The following is a 26,085-nucleotide window of genomic DNA, read 5'->3' on the forward strand; positions in this document are numbered from 1 at the left end:
ATAGATTGTAATAAAATTTTTAAAATATAGAAATAGTTTTTTTTTTAAATAATTAAATTTTTTTATTAATTAAAATTTCTCATTGTTCTAAATATAAAAAAATATTAAAAAATATTTTATTAAAAAATATTTTCTGTAAAATAATAATTGAGTAATTTTTTAATACTAATCAAGTAATTGATTAGATTTTACATATTATATAAATTAAATAATAATAATTTTTTAATTTTTTTTATTATAATCCGACCACGGTTTATCTATATGATCTAAATCAATGATTTTATAAAAAAAAAAAACTAAAACAATGATTCGTAGGAGGAACTGCAGGGGATTGTTGGGAACTGGAAGGCCCAATTTTCTATTCATTTGGCCCGTTTTGAAACTTTACAAATTGTAGGAAATGCACTTGAGAGACAATGGCGTTGTCCTCTCTTTCCAACGCGCAGTAGATAAGCTTTTGTAATAGCTTACACTGAGCCAGACACCAGATATCAACTTTCGCGATCAGTAGCTACTAGCTATAAGCCTATTAACGAGAGAGAAACGCTGAGCGTGGAGAAGATGAAGCTGAAAGTATATGCAGATCGAATGTCCCAGCCTTCACGGGCAGTTATCATCTTTTGCAAGTAATTTTCATTTTCAATTCATTATTCTTTTGCTCGATTCCGTTTAAAATGGATTCTGTTTTTCATAGTATTTTTCAATTGGGTATTTATCAACAGGGTAAACGAGATAGACTTTGAGGAGGTCAGAATAGACTTAAGCAAGCGTCAGCAGTTTTCTCCTGAATTCAAAGGTTTCTTCTTTCTTCTTTGTTTTTTATTAATTTCTTGCCTTCATTTTAGGGTTTAGTTTTAATTCTGTCACAGTTATTTTTTGCATTAACATTGACGTGATGAATAATATAAATTACTTCCTCAAGTAATTTTGAATTAGAGATACTCTTTTAATTTGGAAAAAAAGAACATAAGAAAACAAAAATTGGTGGGATTAAAGCTATAGCAATCGGTTTTCAGATGAAATCCTCTTTATTTCTGTATAAGCATTGTTAAGGAATCATGTCATCCGTCTGACATGGAATGGAGAGATTAGTGTCATTAAAGAAATGAATTTAAATTGGCAATTGCTTTTTCACCATGGGCAAAGAAAGCAGTCGCTGCTTGTAATTCCTTTTTCTTTTTCTTTCCTTTTTTTTTTAATATTGTGATTTCAGAAATAAATCCTATGGGAAAAGTGCCAGCTATAGTTGATGGAAGATTCAAACTGTTTGAAAGGTTTTTAAAAACGCTCTCTCTTTCTCTCTCTGAGTTATGAAACTATATTATCCCTGTTTCTCTCTTAAAAATTTTATTATTACTTTTTTTGCAGTCATGCAATCCTTATCTATCTTGCTTGTGTGTTTCCTGGTGTTGCTGATCATTGGTAAGTATAGATGCTTAGCTGTTGTAATTAAATTTCTGTTCATTTATTTATATGGCTTTAACAGGTTAAATATGTGAAGTACCTTCGCTGGAAACAGGATTAAATACTATTGAAATGAATATGATGTCTAGTGTCTGTTGGCCTTTGTATCTGAAACATATGTAAGCAAGGACCACTGCTAGCATCAATAAGGTCACCCAACAAAATTCTCGATCTGTTATCTTTTGTTTCTCTGAGAAATGGCAATCTCAGTTGTATAGTGTGCCTCTTTTTTCTAAAACTGATGGGTCTGATAAATCAGATACCTTTAGATAATCAATTTGCTTGCTTGCTTGTTTTCCTGTAGTGTTGGACCTGTTGCTGACTTTATGTGTAGTATATGTATGCTTCCAGTTGAAGGATATTTAATCTGATACCTGTGTTATATATAGCAGCTTGATTCCTAACAGTATCCTGTTCACATTTCAAGGTATCCTGCTGATCTTTTCAAGAGAGTTAAGATCCAATCTGTGTTGGATTGGCACCACACTAACTTACGCCAGGGAGCAGGTGCTTCATAGTTAATTTGATCTTAAACCATTTGTTGGGAACATATATTACTGTGTTTTTTGGGTTTCTTAACATGCTTGTAACTCAGAAGCATTCTCAAATAAGCTGGTAGTTGTGCATGGATTCTGGTTGCATGCTTTTGCCGTTGCTTTGCATTTTGAAGATTTTATTTGACTTTCTTCTCTGTGTAAGCTAGGAATGAGAGTATATAAGCAGAAATTAATCGATAAGTTGTGTATTAGGCATTGTGTTTTCCCCCCTATTTTTGCATATTGCATATTTCTTTTGTCTTTCCTCTGTGTTGTAAGCTAGGAGCCGAGAGTATTTTTGCAGAAATTAACCTCTGACTTCTGTATTGATGCATTCTGTTTTCACCAGCTGGCTTGCTTTTTGAAGATCTTATTTGTCTCTTGTCTGTGCTTATAAGTGAAGAGCTGAAAGCAAAGTTTGCATAAACTAATTACCAATTTCTGTTAACTATCAGAATGTACATAATCATAATTGCTTATGACAGCTTATTTGCTTGATGAATCATTTCATTGTAGGAGAATCCTTTTTTTTTTTTGGTTGCCAAATAAAAATTAATGGCCTCATGGATGCCCTTTTATTTGTGGTCCTTCCATTCAAAAGATCCTCCCTCCCTTTTTTTCCCTCATCACCCCCGTGGACAAGAATCTGTGTCGAGTCATTTACAATGTGACTGCTGGTAGTTCTTCCGATTTTCATGGATATCTTAACCCATAATTTTTTTTTTGGGTGGCGGTATTGTTATTGTATTGATTTTGTTAACTGGGTTCACACTTTCTAATGGGCTGATGCTGCATCTTTAGCTAAATATGTATTGCATACTACATTGGCACCTGCATTTGGCCTACCCTTGAATCCACAAGCTGCTGCTGAAGCTGAGAAAGTTCTCTCTTCATCCCTATCAAAGATGGAATCCTTTTGGCTCAAGGGGAGTGGTCGATTTTTGCTAGGTGGCAATCAACCATCTATAGCAGATCTAAGCCTTGTCTGTGAAATAATGCAGCTGGAGGTATGCAGATAAAACCCAGTTTTCTTTCTTTTTTATTTTCTGTTAATACTAAGATAATCGGAGAGAAGTTCTCGCTATTGATGCATGTGTGGGGGAGAAAGAGAGTTCTAGTTAGCTTGCATATCAATGAGATTTCATTTTCCAAACAGACAAAATGAGGTTTGTGTGTTTCTGATTTTCTACGTCAGCTGCAAGCTTTTACATTGATTTTCTGATGAATGTTTAGATTATTTAACATGGGTAATATGTTTAATCAACCTCTATTTTTAGCTTATTTAGTGGCTTGTCCTATCAAGCAAAGTAAGCCTTTTCCTCCTGTTCATGTGTTTCTGTATTGTGAGATCAAATCTAGAGGACATTTAGTCTGCTCCTGTTAACATGTTCTAGGTCTCACTTCAAACTCTCTCTAGGATTATCATTGGAGCACTTCTGTATGCCGGTTTTGATTACATGGTAGTTTGACTAGATATTCACTGCTCTGTTTCCGATGCTTGTCATGTCATTATGAATCGGGGATCTCTCTGTTTCTAAAATTGTCTCAGCTCAAAGTCATTTGATTTACTGAGAGGAAGTTCATAGGCAAAAATATGTAGTTATAGTATGATATCAGTGTAAAAATTTACTTCTGGATTTAGGTTTTGGACGAAAATGATCGTAGTCGAATACTTGCTCCATATAAGAAAGTTCAGCAATGGATTGAGGATACAAGACAAGCAACAAGACCTCACTTTGATGAAGTGCATAAGATCCTATTTAAAGCCAAAGCAAGACTGCAAAAGCAGAGGTCAATGGCAAAAAGCAGTGAGACTCAATCAAGCTTGAAAACAACATTGCCCTCAAAGTTGTAAAAATTGTTTGACGTTTTTGCCTTCCCAAAGAAATGTATCAAGTATTTCTGGTGTGAACCTGTATATGGTCAAGCCAAGAATAAGGAGACTTACCCAGAGAATTAGGAAAATAATGTAATTCATGGTTGCAATGAGTACATATGCTAGTTACAAATTCCAGCAATTTTTTAAGTCCTTTGTTTAGTATATATTTCTTATAAGAAAAAAAAAATTAAATTCTATTTCATTTCTATTTATAAAAAGATTTATTCATTTAAAATCAATTCAAATATAATAAAATTCAATTCAACTCTTTCATATTAAACAAATGAATAATAAATTAAAATCGATTTAATTAATTTATTATTTTAAATTAAATATAAATCTTTATTCTTATAAATAACAATTATTTTTTAATCACATTAATTGAGAATTATTATTAATATTTTTATAATATTTAATATCTTAATTTTACATTATTTTTGCCACTAAGATAGTTTTTTTCAAAAAATTAACAGTATTATAATAAGTATTTTAATATTAATTATAAATTTATTAAATATTAATAGTTAATATTAATTAAATTAATTTTTAAAGAGCATTTATTAATTAAAAAATAAAAAATAAAATTAAAATAAATAAAAAAACAAAAAATAAAAAAAGTTTTCAATTTCTAATTTTGATATCAATAGCCTTAAATGAAATTATTCCTTGTAAAATTTTACTAATTTAAAAAGATTTATTTTTAATTTAAAATTAATTTTTACAAAAATTTAATAAATAAATATTTTTTTAAAAAATATTTATTTTAATTTTTTTTTTAAAATTAACCATTCCAGACATGAAATTTCAAAGTCTCTGAGCTTGTTAACTAAATTGCCGGCTTTTATATGATTTATTTTAAGAGTTATTGTCAATTAAACCTTAATTTTTTAAACTTTTGCTCCAATTATATCTGTATTTATTCGTATTATTAAAAATTAATAAAATTATAATATCACTCGCCATTGACATGGCTATTTGCATGCTACATCAATAAATTTTAAAGTAAAATTGATAATAATTTAAAAATTTAAAATATAATTGTAACAAAATTAAAAGTGTAGAATTTTTTTAACAATTATTTATTCTATTAATAATTTTTTTAAAAAAAAAAATTTATATTTATATTTTCAGATAAATTATATATTTTTGGATAAACTATAATTTAGTCCCTCTGATTTAGTGAAATACAACTTTTTGTCCCTCTATTGTAAAAAATCTTCAATTTAGTCACTGTGATTTTTAAAAACTATGACATTAGTCCCTCCCATTAGATTTTCAGTTAAATCACTGTTAATTTTAGTTAAAAAGACTAAAATACCCATTTTCTCTCCTTCCTCTTCTTCTTCTTCTCTTTTCCGATCTCCTTCTTCTTCCCCTTCTTCTTCTTCTTCTTCTCCTTCCCGATCTCCCTCCCGTTAGATTTTCAGTTAACCCAAAAAAGACTATAACTATAACATCCACAACAAAAGTAATCATATTATTTTTTTCCCGTTCATCTAAAATCCACAAATAGCATTTAAGCAATATATTGGCAGAGGAATATTGTAAGAATTCAAGAAATTGTGAGAGGAAGAGATTCTTATAGCATTTTCAGAGGGCCAAAATCAATGGCTAAACCTTTGACCTCTACATCAAATTATCCTTCTTTCACGTTTATGGTCTCTGTAGGGTTAATTTCTTCATTTTTGTTCTTCCACAATCTCATCACAGCAGAAAAAGGAAATCAAAATAATGGCAGTTAAATGTGTATCCGATTAAGCTGAAACCTATCAATGAAATTTTAAGTAACCAAACCAAAGGATATGTTGAATGAGATTACGATTAAAATAAAAAGAAAAAAAAGGAAGGAAGAAAGAACCCTTAGATCGAAAAGAGGATAAGAGAAAGCACCCGACACTACAAGATTTTTTCGGATTAGTAACGGATTTTTCCGTTACTAATCAATGAAAAATCCGTTACTAACCAGTTTAGTAACGGATTAGTAACGGATTTACATCCGTTACTATGAACCTCGTTGCTAATGCAATAGTAACCGATTAGCAATCCGTTACTGATTTAGTAACGGATTTAGTAACGGATTTGTAATGAAATTTAGTAACGGATTTCAAATCCGTTACTAATTTAATAAAAATTAAAAATATATAAATAAATTGCATCCGTTACTAAATTTAGTAACGGATAGAAATCCGTTACTAATCCGTTACTAATTTGATAAAATAAAAAATAAAAAAAATATTTTAAATTTATATTCTGTTATTAAATCTATTGTTAATTTTAAAAATTATTTTAAAAATTATATTAAATTATTAATTTATTTCATTTTTTTAAATGGAATTAATTTATTTCATTATATTTTACATTAGATAATAATTTAATTATGGTAAACTATTAATTTTTTCATTGTATTTTATATTAAATATTAACTTTAATATTTTAAATTTTATTAATTTTATGAGAAAATTATTATAAAATTACATGAGAAAATTTAAAAAAAGAAAAAAATGTGAGAGAATAGAAAAAAATGAGATATAAAAGAGAAAATAACAAAAGAAAGAAAATAAAAGAAAATAATGATAAAAATGAAGAGCAAATAAGAAAATAGGGAAAATTAAAGGAAATGAGAAAAAAAGGAAGAAAAAAGGAAGAAAAAATAGAAAAAAGAAAGAAAATGAGAAAAAGATGAAGAAAAAATGAAGAAAAATAAAGAGAAAATGAAGATATACAAAAGAATGTAAAAAAAAAAGGTTAGAGTATATATATAAGAGAAAAGAAAGTAAATGAATGAATAATGAAAGAAAAAGGAAGGGAAAATGATAGAAAGTGGAAGAGAAAATGAAAGAAAATAGAAGAAAATGAAAGAAAATATAAGAAAAATATATGAGAGAAAATAAAACAAAAATCAAGTGATAAAAGAAAGATCAATAATGAAAGAAAATTGAAGAGAAAATTGAAGGAAATGAAAGAAAATTGAAGGAAATGAAAGAAAATGAAAAAACAATGGAGTTAATAATTAAGAAAAAAAAAGATAAAGGAGAAATGAAGAAATGAGGAGAGAAGAGGAGAAAGAAAATGAATGAAATGAAGGGAAATAAAATGGGGAGAAAGAAAATGAATGGAGTGAAGGGAGATAAAATGGGTGAGTGTATAAATACGCGAATTAGTAACGGATTTAGTAACGGATTTAATCCGTTACTAAATTTTAAAAAAAAAACGCGGGCGAACTAAAATAAAAGGCGGCATTATTCTCCAAATTTTAGTAACGGATTTCTTAATCCGTTACTAATTTAACAGATTTAGTAACGGATCAAATCCGTTACTAATTTTTTTTTAAAAAATGCGGGCGAACTAAAATAAAAAGGCGGCATTTTTTAAAACAAATTTTATTAACGGATTTCTTAATCCGTTACTAATTTTTAGATTAGTAACGGATTTAGTAACGGACTAAATCCGTTACTAAACTTAAAAAGAAAAATTGGAATTTTAAAAAATAAAAAATCGATTTTTTATTAAAAAATAGTAACGGATTAAATCCGTTACTAAATCCGTTACTAATTATATAATATATTGCATTCCGTTATTAAATCCGTTACTATTTTATTTATTTATTTAGTAACCGATTTAGTAACAAATTTATTAACGGATTGAAATCCGTTACTAATTTTTAGCTAATTTAGTAACGGATTTATAACGGATCTCAAAATCCGTTATTAAATTTATAAATAATTTTATTAAGTAACAGATTTAGTAACGGATTATTAATCCGTTACTAAATAATAAAAATTAATAACGGAATATAAAATCCGTTACTAATCCGTTACAAATTTGTAACGGATTTAAATCCGTTACTAATATCCGTTACTATTCCGACAGATTTTTGTAGTGCGATAAGAGAAACTAGAGCAGTGTAGAAGAAGAAGAAGAAGAAGAAGAAGGAGATCGGGAAGGAGAAGAAGGAAGAGGAAGGAGAGAGAATGGGTATTTTAGTCTTTTTAACTAAAATTAACGGTGATTTAACTGAAAATCTAATGAGTGGGACTAATGTCATAGTTTTTAAAAATCACAGTGACTAAATTGAAGATTTTTTAAAACAGAGGGATAAAATGTTGCATTTCACTAAACCAGATGAACTAAATTACAATTTACCCTATATTTTTTTAAGCATTTAACTGAGTGAGACTAAACAATCAAATACTTAATTCATATACTTGAAAAAAAGCATCCTAAAAAAAGTATTTTATTATCTTTTATATTTTTAAATTGATTCATATTAAAAATTATCATAAATTATTTTTTAATATATCATAATAATGCTAGTTTTAATAAGATTATTTTTTTAATGATAATTTTAAAATAATACTAAATAATAAATATATTAGATAAATTTAAAAAAAGTCGATGAATAATGATTTTTATTAAAATAAGATGAAAGTAAATTTTTATTATAAAATTATTGATAAAAATAATAATAGTAATATGGTGCGGTGATATTAATATTACGACTGATATGATAATTTTATTAATTTTTAATAAGTAGAATATGTACACACGCAATAATATGTATGAAAATAAAATGATGAATATATTACTTTACATTTCAATTCTCATTTTCTCGCATTGATTAGATGCATAATATTACAGCCCAATAATAGTGTACATAAAGTCTGTGCCTTTTTTGTTGGTCCTTAGCCGGAAAAGATTTCTCGTGTCATTCATATTTACAATTGTTTTTTATTTAGTTGTAAAAAAAAAAATCCAATAAAAACTAAAAATTAGAGTTTTGTTTTCACGTGTATAATTTTTTAAATGAAAAACTTGAAAATTAATTTTTCAATTTTTTTAACATTTAATTAAAATTTAAAAAATATTTTTCACTCTTTTATAATATTTTTTAAATTCTTTTTCAAATAATTATTAATAACTCCTTCATAAATAAATATATATATTATAACATTTTTATAATCAAAATTAAGTAATTATTTTAAAAAAATTTAAAATTATGTTATTAAATAATAAATATATTACTATCTGATAAAAGAATTTGAAAGCAAAATAATTAAGTTCTATGAAACTTATGAGTATTTTTTCATTATTTTAAATTTAAAAATAATTTTGTTATTATTAACGAATTTTTAATTTTTAATTATTTTACATAGAGAAATAGAATTATAATTTTTTTGGAAAATAAAAAAAAAATTGTGTTCCACAAATAAACACACCTAAATATTATTTGGTATTAAGATTATATTGAAAAAACACTTTACATATATACAAGAGCAACCCAACAATCATCTTCGCATATAATTTTTTTTTTTTATAAGGGGAAAAAAAAAAAAACACATATCATCTTCGCATCATGTAAGCTAATTTGTCCTAGCAGCAAACTAAACTATAAACAGAACTTGTTCGACAACCACAGTGGTCAGTTACTCAATCGTTATTCCACGAATCACAAGGTTTTCGAGCATCTTGGGTCTCTTGTAATATTTTAACAGGAGGGAACACACAACCACACTTACTGAAGAAGCTGCCATGGCAGCTCCAGCAATCCATGGAGGTAAACGGAATCCAGTTCCTGGGAAAAGTGCCCCAGCTGCTATTGGGATCCCTAGTAGATTATAACCCAGAGCCCAAATGTAGTTCAGACGAATACGGGTGAAGGTCTTTCTGGAAAGATCTATAGCAGTGATCACATCCTCCAAGTTGCTCTTCATCAGAACTATGTCAGCTGCCTCTATAGCAATATCTGTGCCTGCACCAATTGCCATTCCAACGTCTGCTGCTACAAGTGCTGGAGAATCATTTATTCCATCGCCTACCATTGCCACTACATACCCCGATGACTGCAATTCGTAGAGATTAAACTTTAAAAGGTTGTCACAACCTGTGACATCTTAGCTACGGGTATAATAAACATGAGCCACATTTACCTGTAACTCCTTCACTTTCTCCGCTTTCTGCTCAGGTTTGGTTTCTGCCATGACAGTTTCAATCCCCACTTCACTACCAATGGAATTGGCAGTTCCCCAGTTGTCACCTGTCACCATTATGCTCCTTACTTTCATAGACTTGAGAATGGAAATGACTTCATGTGCCCCAGGTTTCAATGGATCAGATATGGCCAGTACTCCAGTGACTTCTCGATCTATAGATATTAAAATCCCAGTTTGAGCCATCTCTTCAGTTTCTGCAAGCATCTCTTCAGCATCAACTGGAATGGCAATGTTGTGATCGAGCATTAAGCTTCTGTTTCCTACTATTATTTCCCTGTTGCGGACAATGGCTTTCACTCCTTGGCCAGTAATAGAGACAAAATCTTGTGCCTCTGGCCAAACAGGGTTCTCTTCTTCTTCTCTGAATTTCTTGGCATACTCTACGATAGCTTTGGCTAAAGGGTGCTCACTGTTTACCTGATATGGATAGATAAGCGTAATCTTGGTCGATGGTCATCACAAAATAAACAGATGTTAAAGGTTCCGTTCTTGAGTTCGAGTGAAGTCTCTTTTAAGGTCTAAGATATAGATAGTATTTCCAAAAGACAAGCCTGAGTTAACACTTAAACTGCAATTTTTTAAGGAGAAAACCTACCTCAGTGGCAGCAACAAGTTCGTAAAAATCTCTAAGTACCATATTTTTGAAGAGTTTTGTGTTAACAACCACTGGCTTTCCAACTGTAAGAGTTCCTGTCTTGTCAAACACAATACAATTCACCTGCAAGATCAATAATCAGTCCAATTAGAAGAATAGTTAGTACTGCAGGCTTATGCACATTACTTTGAAAACAATACACAGTTTTAAATCTAACAGGAATAAAGAGTTTTTTTTTAATGGTTGTGAGGACTTGCTTATGCCAGAAGTCTTATGGTGCTCATACTATTTCTAAAAAATTTCATCTTCCATGTATTCATTGAGATTAAACACAAAAAAAAGTTGGCAGTTCAGTTATGCTACTAAAATTCATTAAGATGCTAAACTGAGAATTGATATTGAAAAGAAACACCACTCCAGAAGTTAAATAGTTGATCACAGATCAATGCAACCAGATTTGGACACAAGTTCAGCAACTTGAAACCCTTTTTGATTTCAAGCAAATCGGTGGAATTGGTCTTGAAGCAGTATCTATCTAGATATGTCAACACAAGTCAAATTTCAAAACTAGATTTGTTGAAGGAAAAATGGATTTGCCATTAACCTTGTGTGCGCTTTCTAATGCTTGGCCACCTTTGATTAGAACGCCCTGAGATGCACCAACTCCTGTACCAACCATGACAGCAGTTGGAGTTGCTAATCCAAGAGCACATGGGCAGGCTATCACCATAACAGAGATTCCAAATTGGAGAGCAAGCTCAAAGCTGTCCATAGAATTCGGTATCCAAGATTCTGGATAGCCATGAAATTTTCCAGACAAAAACCAGGCAAGCCAAGTTGAGAACGAAAGAATGATGACCTGCAAACGATAGTTAATTATTTAGGAAGGAACAAGAACAACTTCTACAACACTTATCACATGATTTTTTCCAATACTTACCAGAGGCACAAAGAACTTGGAAATACGATCAGCAAATTTCTGTACAGGAGCTTTAGCCATCTGTGCTGACTCAACAAGACGAACAATCTGTGAAAGAGCACTCTCTGATCCAACCTTAGTTGCTTTGATATGCAGTACTCCATTCTCATTCAGAGTACCTCCTATCACTGGATCACCTTTCCTCTTTGCCACTGGTCGTGCTTCTCCTGTTATCATACTTTCATTGACATGGCTCTGACCCCATATAACAAAACCATCTGAAGCGACTTTTGCACCAGGAATGATTTTAATCACATCATTCTTTTGTATCAACCGGCTATCAATCTCTTCTTCGTTAATCACATTGCCTTCATCATCTAGAGTCAATAATGTTGCTGTCTCAGGTGCCAAGTCCATAAGCTTAGCAATAGCCTCAGATGTCTTTCCCTTAGCCAAAACCTCTAGATACTTACCAAGAAGAATAAATGATATAAGCATAGAGCCAGTCTCAAAGAAATCTGAGCCCATGAAATCTGGAGAAGTAGCAGCTCTCAACACAGAGTAGACTGAATAGAAGTAGGCTGCATTTGTTCCTAAGGCAATCAAAACATCCATGTTAGCAGAACGATGCCTTAATGCTTTGTAGGCACCTGTATAAAACCGTCTGCCAATGATGAACTGCACTGGAGTTGATAGAACCCATCTCAAAATTGCTCCTACAGTCAGCATATTGACTATTTTTGTGTCCAATCCATGCTTAATTCCAGGTATGTACATAAAAACCATGGATATTAAGAATACAGGAACTGTGAAAACCAAACTATACAGAAATGATCTGTAGTATTGCTTAATTTCCTCTTGTCTATGGTTTTCTCTTCCTCCTGATCCTTCAGGAAATATCGTTGCCTTGAATCGTCCAGTCCCAGTTGATTCGATCACTTTGATAAAATTTCTAGGACCAGTAATTTCCGGTTTATAAGAAAGAGAAAACTTGTTGAGTTCAGGGTCTATGTCGATATTTTGAACGCCAGGAAGTGCTTGTAGAGAATTTTCAATCATTCTCATTGAATTATCTGTCCTGATACCATCAACTTTAAGCTGTATCTTGTCCATGTGCTCACCAGTACTGATGAGTATGGCTTCAAATCCTGTATCCTCTATGGCCTGTAAGAGCTGGTTGTAGCTCAGAATCTTTGGATCATAGTGAACTTCTGCTTCTTCAGTTGCTAAGGCCACTTGAGCTCTCTGTACCCCTTGCATTGCTTGCAGAGCTTGCTCAACTGTGGAGGAGCAAGAAGTGCAAGTCATTCCATTAATGCGTATCCGGCAGACCTGAGTGGATTTATCATTTGTATCATCTTGAATCAGTGTGGCCTCAAATCCCGCATCTTCGATGGTCTCACGAATGGTCTCCTCCTATTCAACGTTCACTTACAAAGTCACGAACTCTCAAGAGAAAAATGATGGAACTAAAGGCACAAGCAACAAGGAGAAAATGCAAAAGAGAAGCAGGAATGTTGAATTTAGTTCCCTTTCCATTGATTAGTTTTATCTTCCCAAAATCCAATTGAATATAAATCTGCTTCTTGCAAAATTAGTACAGCTGCTAACCAGAACTATGACCAAAAAACAAAACAAAACCAGAACTGTACAATCCGCAAAGGCTTTTTGAAATCCATCTGGGCTTAAAGGCCCAAATATTGGATTTGGCAAACCCCATCTACCCAAACATTAACATCCATATAAACATGGTTTGAGCTCACACGCCTGGCCTAATGTGGCACGAATAACCCATTTGCACTTCTTCCATTTAAAGGCAAGATTCATACCATGTCACCATCATAACAGTACATTACGTGTTATATCTCAACCCCGCAAAAAGCACAAGTTTGTTTGCACATTACCTAATAGGAGAAAGGCCAAAAGAAATTACACTTCTTGCTTGAACCCAAAAAGAAATCATCTTTTCTTACTCCATACGAGTGTGCTGGAAATTGGAATCATTTGGAGGCAAATCATAATCACTGTCTAATTGTTATTTTCTGAAGGTCACATCAAATTGTTTTGTAACAAACTGAATAGAAATTTGTTTAAAATAAACTCAAGACCGTTCCTAGAAGAGCTTTGGGAATCAACTCCATGTTGCATTTCCACCGTCGAAGGAGAATTTTAGAAAATGGGCTGAAGGTTCCTTTTCTACTAAAACAACATAATTCGCAATTACTTTTTCATAATTTCTTTTTTATAAAGAAAAAAGTAAAAAGAACAAAAATCCAACAAAAAGCTTAAACCCTCTTTTTCTTTTCCTTGAAGCACAATACAATTCACAATAACCATGCTTTCGATCCAAACAAGATGAACCAAAACAATAGTGAGGAAATGGAAGAAAACAATTAAAGCAAAAAGATCAAGAACTTACGTCAACAAAACTCGGATAGAATAAAACTTGAGCGCGATTATTCAAGACATCGATGGTAGCCTCGCGTATACCTGGAAGACGTTTGACAGCTTTCTCAACGGATGCAGCACAAGCAGCGCACGTCATTCCAACGACAGAAAACACGGCCTTGGCCTCCGACCCCTGCACATTACTTTCTTGGTCGGCAACACCTTTAGGGTATTTTGGCATGGAGGGGTAACGTGGTCTAGGCGACAAATCCCCATAGCTCTGAATGCGAAAGCAAGCTAACGCCAGTAACTTGGAGGCCATGAAAGTGTTCGACCAATGTCTCAGAGGGCCTTTTTGCGCACAAAAAGCGAAAGAAATGGAAGATATTTGAATTTTTGGAACTAGCTTGGTGGTGTTTGGTTATAATAATGAAGAATTCATGGTTCGTGGGCTGCGTCCGTGGGTGCAAAAGTATGAGAGTGGAGGCGCTATTTAAAGGAGATTTTTATTTTATTTTATTTTTATTTTTCAATTTTCTAATCATACGGCGAAGGAAAACAATGCATTGCTTTGCTCGTTTCTGGGTCCTCCATCCCATTGCGTTTTTCAGAAGCTATTATTATTTTATTATAGTCAACAATGTTTAAAGAAAATTTATTATTTAATTAATTTCTATATTTTAAAAATTAAAATCTATGTCTGGTCATTTTTATTTTTTATATTTTTTTATATATTCAGAAAAATAATTTTTAATTAATTTTCTAAGTATATTTATTTTAAAAATATTAAATTTTATTAAATATCAAAAAATATTTTAAATATTTATTTAATAAATAATAATTAATAAGATATTTTAAAAATTAAAATAAAATTAAATAGAATTAATAATAATTAATTTATATATTTATGTTATAATGGATAATAATTAAAAAAATAATTAAAAAAATAAAAATGAATAAAAATTATGAAAGGAATGAGTATTATTTAATTCGAAATCAAATAAATTAAAAATTAAAATTTAAGTATTTATGAAAATTGAATCGAATTAAAAAAAAAATTTATAGGAATCAAACTAATTTGATTTAATTCATTTTAGACCGTTAAATTTTTAATGAATTTTTATTTTTTATAATATATTTTAATATTCTAAAGTTTTATTCAAATATTTCAATTTTTGTTAAGGTTTGATTTTCCTGTATTATTAAAACGATCAATTCGATTCAATTATTAAATTTTTTTTATTAAAATTGAATCAAATCAAAATATTAAAAATTTTAAAATTTAAAATTTAAAATTGAATTGAACCGATAAAAATATAAAATCAAACTAAAATTTTAAATTAATTCTATTCGATCGATTTGAATCAAATATTGCTAAATTTTATTCGATCCATTTGGATTTTTATATTTTAAGATAAATTATTATAATTATTTTATGATAATTATATTTATTAGTTTCATTTTCTTTATTTGAAAAAAAAATTATTTTTTTCATTTTTTATCCATTCAAGAGAGAGAAATGAGAAAAAAGGGACCAACAAAAATGTGATTATGAAAAATGAAATTATAATTTATTATAAAATTAAAACATAAGATTGTAAAATTTTAAAAAAATAAAATTGTAAATAATAAATAATATTGGAAAATTAAATAATAACTTTATTTTAAAAATTAATGAAAAAGTAGATGAAGGATATAATTGTGAGAGTAAATGTAAGGATTAAAAAGTATTTTTCAATATTTTAATTTGAGATCATAAAGCTCCATGTAATAAATTGAGTGTGATTATATACATATAGTAGAAATTAATTGGTTTTTGAGGAGTGTATTTATAATACCAGGCTAAACTTTGGTATCAGAATTTTCACTTTCTGACGGAATCTCTATCAAAATCCGGAATTTTGAAGCTGAAATCTTTAGAAGGGTAAAAATAAGGTTTTCATAACATGAATTTGAAATTTTTTTTTTTTTTTAGAATTGTATTAAAAGAAAGAAAGAGAAAAAAATTTTGAGGAATCCCAAGGTTCGACCTCCGAACATAGTTTCCTTAGCCACCTATAAATAGCCATCAGCCTAAAAATGCGAGATTTCTTTCTCTATTTTTCGACAGAGGTGAGTTCATGCACCACCTTTGGCATTTTTGCTAAATTTCTTCAAATCCCTCGAAGAATTCATGTTTTTTCTGCTGTTATTTTGAAGATTAAGCTGTGTTTCAGAATTCTAGCTCTTGGAGCCCTCGGAACTCACCTCTCTATCTCCAAAACCCTCCCCCTAGCTTGTTGTCACCTTAATGTTCTTCAAGAGGAAAGTTTGGTCTTCACTCTTCTTCTGTTTACATGAAGGTTCCAGCAAGTTTATAGGTTTTAAGGAGGTTTGATGATGCATGCATGCTAAACATTCCTAAGATGAAAGGTTGAGTTAGTTTTATTGAGGGATGTGTTTCTCTTGAGTTTCTGTTTATGCATGATGAGGATATCTAGATGTCCCTTATGCATGTTGAGTGCATGCAATTGTTTTTGAACTGTTGCATGTGAGAAAAGGAGCTTTTGGTGGCTGTGAGTATAGGGCAGAATCGGGTTCTGCCTTGCTAGAGAATCCAGGTTCAGCCGTCGAAGCAAGGTTCGGCCACCGAACCTGCCTGTGGAGGCAGCCATTTGGCCGCCTTACCTGACCCCGAAGGCTTGACCTTCGGATCTGTGAAGGGCTTTAAGCCGCCGAACCTGCCCCTAAAAGTTTTGACTTTCGGATTTGTGAGGGACCTTCAGCCGCCGAACCCGCCGCCGAAAGTCCCATGTCCAACCATTTTCTACATGTTTTCTATATATGTTCTTGTATGTTTTTAAGGGTTTCTTGGGGAGTTATTTAAAGTATTGTAAAAGTTATATTTGGTCCCTCATTTGAGTCCATCTATGTAGGATCGGACTTAGGAGACCGCAGAGGCCTGCAGTGAGATAACTGCTTCAGTTTTAGGCGAGCGTCAGCCAGAGGTGAGTAGAACTGAACTGATCTTTTATTTTAAAGAAATTAAACTTTTTAAGCGTGCTTATGCATCACGAATGTCATGTATATGTAATTAGGTTGTTTGCATTAGAATTCACAAATATGATACATTGCATAATTTATTTGTTGTTGTGGATGGATGTTGGATGACCCACTAGCCCTCGAGTATGATATGATATGCTATGACGGATATGGAAAGACTAGGTTGCCTATTCTACGCTCCTAGCATTATGGATATATTATGATATGTTTAAAAGGAAGTCTTGAGGAGTAACTGTCATGGGCCGGGCACTATTGGAATTTGTAGAGAGTTATTGGTGATAAATCTATCTTGATATGAATTATTTGTGTTGCGATGCATTCATTCGATCATATGTTTATTGAACTATTTTTATGTTTTGCTCACTAGATTTTTACAGTTTATCCCTTTCTCTTAACCCCAGGTTTGCAGGATTAGAGTTAGCTTGGGGAAGTCGGCTGAATTGCTGGTATAGTCTATTGTAATAGTATAGATGTGGATATGTATTGTTTTATGATTTTAGAATTGTGTGTTTGCCTTAGTGTTTGTCCTTGTAACCCCTATTTTCATGATCCTTATATAAAAGTTTTAAGTATGAGTTTATGTTTGAACTGAGCTTGAGGCATATTTTGTTGACCATACTGGAGCATTTGATGAGGGCTCTAGTATGGATTTTATGATTTCAGTTTTGATACATGCACAGGTCGAGCATTGGTTCATGAAATATTTATATTTTTATTAAATCGTATAATCATGTATGGGATTTTATCAGGTGTAACAGGATGTATAGTAGGCTTGCTACGGGTTTCGGCGATCTTAAGTCGATCTAAACCCTAGTGCCGGTAGTGGTCCGATTTTCGAGTCGTTACAATATTAGTCATGCTAGATTTGATCTAAAGAGTTATTGTATTGCTATATAAGTTTATATAATGTTTTTTTTATTATAATACAATATAAAAATCATTTTTCTTTCTCTAACAAATTTGGTATCAGAGCCATTAAATAACAAATGGCTTCAAATACAAGTCCAAATCCCTAAGTCCCTAAACTCACAAAACCAAATTATAATTTGTGGTGTCTACAAATGAAAGCACTTATGGGTTCTCTTGAATATGGGAACTTATTCAAGATGGGTATATTGAGCCCTCTCAAGAAGAAAAGGCAACAATGGATAATGATGGAAAGAAGCAAATTAGAAGTTTGAGGAAAAAAAATTAAAAAGCTCTTTTTACAATTTATCAAGGGCTTGATGAAGCTACCTTGGAGATGATTGCTCAACAAACAACAGCCAAAGCAGTTTGAAAAGTCCTCCAAAGAGCATTCAGCAGGAAGAAGAGAGTTAAGAAAGTTCGATTACAAGCCTTGAGAGCTGATTTTGAAAGTTTGCACAAAGAAGCTGCATAATCAATTTCGGATTATTTCACAAGAATAATTTCGATTACTCATCAAATGAGAAGAAATGGAGAAAAATTGAATGATGTTAGGGTAGCGGAGAAAATTTTGAGATCTTTGAATTCAAAATTTGATCATAAAGCAATGGAAATTGAAGAATCAAAAGATTTGGAGCAAATGACAATAAAGGAGCTTAAGGGTTCTCTTGAAACCCATGAACATAGGTTTATTAAGAAAGATGAATGCGAATCCCTTGAGCAAGCACTACAATCTAAGGCTAATTTGAAAGACCAAGATGAATTTTATAAAAGAGGCTTTCAAAGAGGAGGTTTTGGATGAAGAGGTGACAGATCAAAAGCATGCGGTGGGAATTGAAATTTCTTCAATACTATAGAATGTAGCAAAAGCCGCAACTGAGGTCATGGTGTACAAACTAGATGGTTGTATGACGCTTCTGAAATTCAATTGCTACAATTATAAGGAATTTGGTCATTATTCTAATGTTTACAATCACAACAAAACTGAAGACAAGAAGGTGAATGATATTTTGGTGGTAACCTGAAATGGCATCAAGAAAGAAAACCATTGTGTGATCCGAGGTCGAGTCTACTTACCTGTCGATAGATGGTAAATGGTAATGATATTTTGAACATGCTTTATTCAGGTCAGTAAAAATTCACACATATTCTCCATTTTTCGTTAGCCTTCTTTACCAGGACCACATTGGCGAGCCATGTGGGATACTGTACTTCCTTTATTAGCCTTGCACTCAACAACTTGTCAATTAGCCTTGAACTCAATAACTTGTCAACTTCTTCTTTGATCACTTGCTGCCTCTCCGGTGCAAACCTTCTTTTCTTTTGTTGGATAGATTTGGCGTCTTTATCAACAAACAGCTTGTGAGTGATGAGAGCCAAGTCCACTCGTGTTACATCTTTTGGGGACCAAGCAAAAGTGGTATTCGGCTCTTTAGTAGCTCTTTTAAATGAGTCTTTGTTTCATCGATTAATGTGTATCGAACCGTACCTTTTGTTCCTTACCTAGCTGGACCTCCTCTACCGGGTCTGTTGGCTCTAACTTTATGTGAGATTCTGGCTTTTCTAGCAAATAGATGGGCATTGTTGCTTTCCCCCAACTATTTGATAGCTTAAGACACATACTATCCATGTTAATAACAATATCGTGACAGTTTAAAACTGGGCGATTGAGTATCACATTGTCTGCAAATCAGATATCTACCACCACAAACTCTACATACAACTCTCACTTATATTTTTCGTCACCTTGGGGAGGTTGATGGTGCCCAGTACTGCCACAGTTTTATCTTCTAATCCTACTAATAGATAGAAAACTCTGACAAGACTATTTCTACCCAAGCCTAACTTGTTAAAAACATTTAAAATGAGAAGATTAATAGAACTACCTGTATCTACCAATACTCGCCTTACTTCGTATCTATTTAAAAAGATCTTAACGATCAGCGAGTCATTTTAGAAGAATCTAATTGCTTTTTTTGCTAGACCGAACCTTACCTCCTGCTTGGCCTACGGCTCCTGTTCTACCGATAAGACATCTGCTGCTACATGCTTGATGACGTGGCCAGAATGGAGCTGTGGCGTGATTGGTCCAATAGAGCTGTCCTGTAATTGGTCCACCTTCAAGACAGAGAACGTGAGGTGGCTGGCGCCTACAGTAGCCACTCCAACGCTTAGGTTAGTAAGTTGAAAAGAAGGGTGAGTATAATATTTGGAACTCAAGAGTAGTTGTGTGAGAGAATAACGTAAATTTGCCTTTATGATTATTATCCTTTTATACTGTAAGAATATGTAGATAAATGTAATATTTCCTGATAACTTGGTAATGATGTGGCCAACTTGTTAGTAAGGGATCTTCACCGGCTAATAGGTTGGGAATCTCGTGATCGCAGGCGCAAAGGGATCTGCTAGATTGTAGCTGTTAACGGTAACTTCCTTATGGAGTCTCGCTTTGAAGTTGAGAGGACGAGTCTATCCGACCTAAGGTCGGCCTGTAGCGTCCGGATCTTCTTTTCTCTCGGTTCCGAGCATCATAGTCATCTGGACTTTTCTTTCTACAAGTGGAACCGCGTGTTCATTTATTAGATCCTTATCATGTGGCCATGTCTTATAGTGATAGCTTATTGTCTACTTTGGACGAATGTTGTGTAACAAATCGTAATTCTCTCAACTTTAAATCTCCGTATCTTATAATCCTAACATCTAATCCAAGTTATTTAAGCAGCTATAAGATCTTGGTGAAGAGAGTTTTCAAATAAATCAATCATATTAGATTTCGTGGCATTTTTAAGTATCGTGATGAAAAGAGATCATAGCTTTCAAAGTTTTTTTCATTTTTATTTTTATTTTTATTTTTAGTCAATCCAACAATGATCAACTCGAGAATCCGAGATCACCATTAAACTCCTCATACCAAGAATTTAGATTTAATACTAATTTTATATTTTTTTTATTTAAAAAAAGTAGTTTAGAGTTTACACCTATACCTAACATAGTCTTTGTTTAAACTAGAAGGACTTTAAATTTTAATAGAAGCTTAACTCAGCAATTAAAAGGTTCAATCTTTAAAGTTAAGGAAACCATTTATTAAAATGATCAAGATTCAGACATAAAATTATGAATTTTCCTTTAAAGTTTGATCAAATATTATTTATATTTTAAAAGTAATACCTAGAATTAAAAAATTAAATTTTTTATGAATAAAATAATTGTCCACATATACAAAAGTAATTTGAGGAGAGTTTAGGTGTGTAATTATAATAAGGGTTATTAAAAAAAAATTGCCGTTGACGGTAATTTATTATATATTAAGAGATAATAAAGAATTTTTTTAAAATAAAATAAAATTATAATATTCGATTTAGTAAAAAATTGGATGGATAATAATTTTGAAATAAAAAAAAAGAAAAGAGAAATAGAAGGAGTATAGATTATTTTTTAATAAATTTTTTTTAATTATTTGAAATATTTATATACAATAATTATTAGAAAATTACTTTCTTTAATCTTATGCTCCACCTTTAATTTTCCCATTAAATAATGGTAAGTGATTTATTTACAAGATTAGGAGAAGTTTTGACCTTCTTAATTGAAGCCTGGAGGTGGACAACAACAAACTTCTATGTCATTGATGATGACATTACCTTCATCTTTACCTTTATTGACCATATAGAATTAAGGGAAAAAATAACTTAAGAAAAAAAACTTCTTATTTTTCTCTATTTGAAAAAAAAAATTTTAAAAATACAGGAAAAATATGAAGAGGAAAAATTATTTTTTATTTTTATTATATATTTTATTTCTAATAAAAAAACATAAAAGGATTATATATTCAACAATATTAATTATTTTAGTAATTATTATCAAATAATATAAGAAGTCAATTTTTATCATCTACTCTCTTGATATCTAAATATTAATATTTAGATTGATTTAAATATTGTAAGCACAAATTTTCAAATTGTTGCTGAACATAGCATTTTTATTTTAAAATTATGTTATATATTTTGTTAAATAATCGAAAATAAGGATACGAGTATTATAGAATTTTAAGTTTAGAGGATAATTATCTTTTACTCTTATTTATTTAAAAATAAGAATAAAAAATATAAATATGAATTACTAAAATAAATAAAAATTAATGTTTAAAAGCTTAGAAAACAAATGAGATTGAAAGCCTAATTGTCATGATCTTCCATCATCTATCAAATTTTTTTAAAAAATTTTAGAGAATAAAAAAGAAATAAATATATTTATAATTTTTATCGAATATGTTTTATGTGATAAATTATAGATATAATTAAAAATGAGTTTATTTATTATCAATAAAAAAATTAATGCTAAATGAACTTTTTTTTAATAAAAAGTAATTCATATTATATTAAATTCAAAACAAATATATATCAGAGGTATACCCCCAGACATGTGAATTTGACACTGAATTCAGTTAAGTTATAAACACACTGATTTGTAGATATATTTAAAAATAATTATATTATATTTCAAAGAAAAATAATCAAGATAATCAAAGTAAAATAATAAAATACAAAATATTTGTATATTATTAATTATCCATCATATTATTTCCTTTAAAATTTCTCAAACACATTGTTAAAATAATAAAAAAAAAATTTAAAAAAATTTACATTTACATCCATAAATTATGCCAATATTAACATATATGTACTTTTATTTTTAAAATTTAACACTTTTCTTTATATTTTAACTATGCTAAACTGAAGAGTTCACGGTAAAAACAAGTGTAATTTATTTTTATAAAATTAAAATATGTAGACTAAATTATTTATTTTTAAGTAATTGAGAGATATAATTGTGAATTTTAATATAATTTAAGGATTAAAAAATACTATATATTTAGGAGTATTTTGATAATCTTAATGATAATTAACAAAAATTAAATGGAAACTTCTAGTTAGATAGAGTCAAAAGATTAAATTGAGTTTAAAAAAAAATGAAAGGATATATTTGTTATCAAGAATATAAAACTAACTTAAAAAATTTTAAGAGTATACTCTATTTTATAAACAATAATTATTAATTAAATTAGTAATAATTTATAAAATGATATTAAAAAATTTAAAGTCAACTTGCACCTTGCTTTACCATAACATTTTGAATTTTTAATTTGCAAAGGTTGAGACTTTGAAACTAAGATTCACGCATAAAATATAAATTATATAACAAACCCATTACCTGTACAATTTTTATGCCTTAAGATAACTCTGATACCATTGAAACCGCTCTTATTTTTTTAAAATAATTAATTTAAATTATTTATAAGCAGACTAATTAATATGGAACAATTAGACTCTTATTAGGATTATGATTATTTTTATATATTAGAATTTTATTTCTATTGTAAATAGCCTCCCTTATCTATTAGAATTAGGATTATTTTTACATATTAGAATTTTATTTCTATTATAAATAGCCTCATTTGACTATTAGAAACTCACTTTTCAATTTTTAAAAAATTTTAATAAGATTTTTCATTTTTTAACATATTTTTTCTCTTATTTCATCTTAATCAAACGATATTAATTACAACTCCTGACGGAGTTTAAATAGTTCTGTATCACTAATAATACCAATCAATGAAAGCATATATCGATGTGAGATTCTCGATTCCACATCAAACTTTAAGTTGGGCCCACATCACCAATTTTAGTCAATCGGTATGCAACACAGCTAAGAGACAACTAAAGAATCAGTATTCAAGATGTACAAATTGCCACAGGAAAGAGGTGAAAAGAAACGAACAGTCGTCGTAGGGGTTCAATGTAGGATATACACTTTTCAGCAACATGCAAGAGCCTTCTGAAGCGTTTCACCATCAATTCCTCTGCAGACTCAAACGCAACAACTAAATTGACAAAATTCAAACCTCCTCGACTAAGAAGTCTCTCGATTTAGAAAGTTGCACAAAAGAAAATAAAGAACTAAAATACTACAACCAGATCGACAAAGCAAGACTACCAGTGATATGATGGATAGATCAAAATAAATAAAAAAATTGATAAAAACACAACCTCATAAAAAAAAAAAATTAGACCTACAAAAAGAAATCTAAACAAAATACAATCGAGGGAGAGCGTCGAGACAAATAACCCTCTTCACTAGAAATGGCTTTTTCCAATTGTCTTTTTCCTCTTTTCCAGTTGGGATATATTATAAGTTTATAAATAACTATAATATCATAAAAAATAATTTAAAATTTAAAATTGATAAAAAAATAAATAATATTTTTTTAAGTGATAGCAATAACATATGTTTATTCAGAAACTCGTCCCAATATTATACACGTCAATAATATTTAAATAAATTTATTAGTTTTCACAACAATTTAATAACTTAACTTATTTAATTTTAATATTATAAATAGAGATTGCATTATTGTTTAAAAATATTATATTTTAATATATAAAAGAATAAATTTATTTATTTAATTTTCAACGTGGATTATTATTTTCTAGAAAAGAAACATACAAAAGCACATAACAAAGTCAAAGATACTTCCTTACTTTTTTTTTTCTTATAATTTTTTTTTGAGTATCTTACCTTGAGAAGAGAATCACGAGATTAAATTTAAAAAAAAAAAAACACTAATTTTCTTTTTAAAATTAAAAATTTTATAAAAATTTAATTTTTTAAATATTTTTTATTTGAAATAAAAAAATTTAATTATTTTAATTTAAAAAAATTTCACTTAAAAAAAAATCTTATATAATTTTATAAAAATCCAATTATATACTGATGCCAATATAGTGAATGGTCCAACTGAATTAATTAAAAAGCAATATTAAATATCAAGTTGAGCTATAATTGAACTTAAATTAATAATGAAAATTGTCGTAAACTGTAAATTTAATTTTAAAGCTATTTTCAAATTTGTATAAGTATCTCCACCATAAAATTCAAACCACGCATGACGTTATGAGCCATGCATGTATGTAGACATAAAGATTTACTAGGGTTATGAACAAACGACTATATTCAGACTAAATGCATCTACTCATAAAGATTTACTAGGGCTACGAATAACGACTATCTTCGTAACAATGATGTATACGTTAAAATTATAATTATGTTTGTTTGTAAAAAATTAAATTATATTTAAAAAACTTTTGGTGTTATTTCAAAATAAATTATGAGTTGGTACTATAAAACGGGATCATCTGATAAGTGGGAGACGATGTCCTATTACGGAAAAGGGAGACTCAAACACTTTAACACTCGAATTATCGTCAAGACTCGCTTTCTTCTAAAAAGCCGAGTCTTGGCACAGCGGTACCATTACCATGCATATTTTCATTTTGCCTATGATCGCGGGATCACCAACCCATTAATTGGCGATGCCCATTATCGAGCAGTCGACCACATCATTGCCAGATTTTCAGGTAATATTATATTTATCTTTATCTTCTTATAGTACAAAAGAGGAACTAAGTAATTCATTACATTCTCTCTTCTAAACTAACTTGAACGTCGGAGTGACTATCACGGGTATCCACTATCGCCTCACGTTTCCTCTCTTGCAGGTTCTAATCAATCGCAGCTCAGTTTCATTCCGGTCACGTCATCAATCTTATCTCAGCAACATCATTTGGTTCTATTGCCAGAAAACCCATTGGATTCTCTCTGATCATTTGGGTTTAAGCCAGGCCCTTATTCTCGTTTTCTCTTTAAAGAAGGAACTTTTCTTTCCTGTCCGTAAAAATGGTAAGTGATTACTTTCTTTAATCTTTTTAATCTATACTCCTGTCCGTAGAAGGAGTATAGATTATTTTTTAATAATTTTTTTTTAATTATTTGAAATATTTATATACAATAATTATTAGAAAATTACTTTCTTTAATCTTATGCTCCACCTTTAATTTTCCCATTAAATAATGGTAAGTGATTTATTTACAAGATTAGGAGAAGTTTTGACCTTCTTAATTGAAGCCTGGAGGTGGACAACAACAAACTTCTATGTCATTGATGATGACATTACCTTCATCTCTATTTGAAAAAAAAATTAAAAAAATACAGGAAAAATATGAAGAGGAAAAATTATTTTTTATTTTTATTACATATTTTATTTCTAATAAAAATATATAAAAGGATTATATATTCAACAATATTAATTATTTTATTAATTATTATCAAATAATATAAGAAGTCAATTTATATCATCTACTCTATTAATATCTAAATATTAATATTTGTATATTATTAATTATCCATCATATTATTTCCTTTAAAATTTCTCAAACACATTGTTAAAACAATAAAAAGAAAATTTAAAAAAATTTACATTTACATCCATAAATTATGTCAATATTAATCTATATGTACTTTTATTTTTA

General features: G+C 30.0%; 2 protein-coding genes across 2 annotated transcripts; one reads left to right on the forward strand and one right to left on the reverse strand.

Moving 5' to 3' along the window:
* Nucleotides 1-404: 404 nt before the first annotated feature.
* LOC110627718 (glutathione S-transferase T1) lies at nt 405-4,018 on the forward strand. Its single transcript, XM_021774071.2, has 7 exons — nt 405-626; nt 723-796; nt 1,214-1,274; nt 1,369-1,422; nt 1,892-1,971; nt 2,802-3,007; nt 3,643-4,018. Exons 1-7 carry the CDS (start codon nt 562-564, stop codon nt 3,853-3,855), a joined length of 753 nt encoding a protein of 250 aa, XP_021629763.1. The 5' UTR covers nt 405-561; the 3' UTR covers nt 3,856-4,018.
* A 5,068-nt stretch (nt 4,019-9,086) lies between these two features.
* LOC110627726 (probable copper-transporting ATPase HMA5) lies at nt 9,087-14,248 on the reverse strand. The gene is made up of 6 exons (XM_021774084.2): nt 13,803-14,248; nt 11,405-12,799; nt 11,069-11,323; nt 10,465-10,587; nt 9,807-10,286; nt 9,087-9,719 (listed from the first exon to the last, which is right to left on the reverse strand). Exons 1-6 carry the CDS (start codon nt 14,091-14,093, stop codon nt 9,303-9,305), a joined length of 2,961 nt encoding a protein of 986 aa, XP_021629776.1. The 5' UTR covers nt 14,094-14,248; the 3' UTR covers nt 9,087-9,302.
* Between the last annotated feature and the right edge of the window lie 11,837 nt (nt 14,249-26,085).

The sequence above is a fragment of the Manihot esculenta genome, chromosome 1, assembly GCF_001659605.2.
Source record: "Manihot esculenta cultivar AM560-2 chromosome 1, M.esculenta_v8, whole genome shotgun sequence".
In the NCBI taxonomy this organism is placed as follows: domain Eukaryota; kingdom Viridiplantae; phylum Streptophyta; class Magnoliopsida; order Malpighiales; family Euphorbiaceae; genus Manihot; species Manihot esculenta.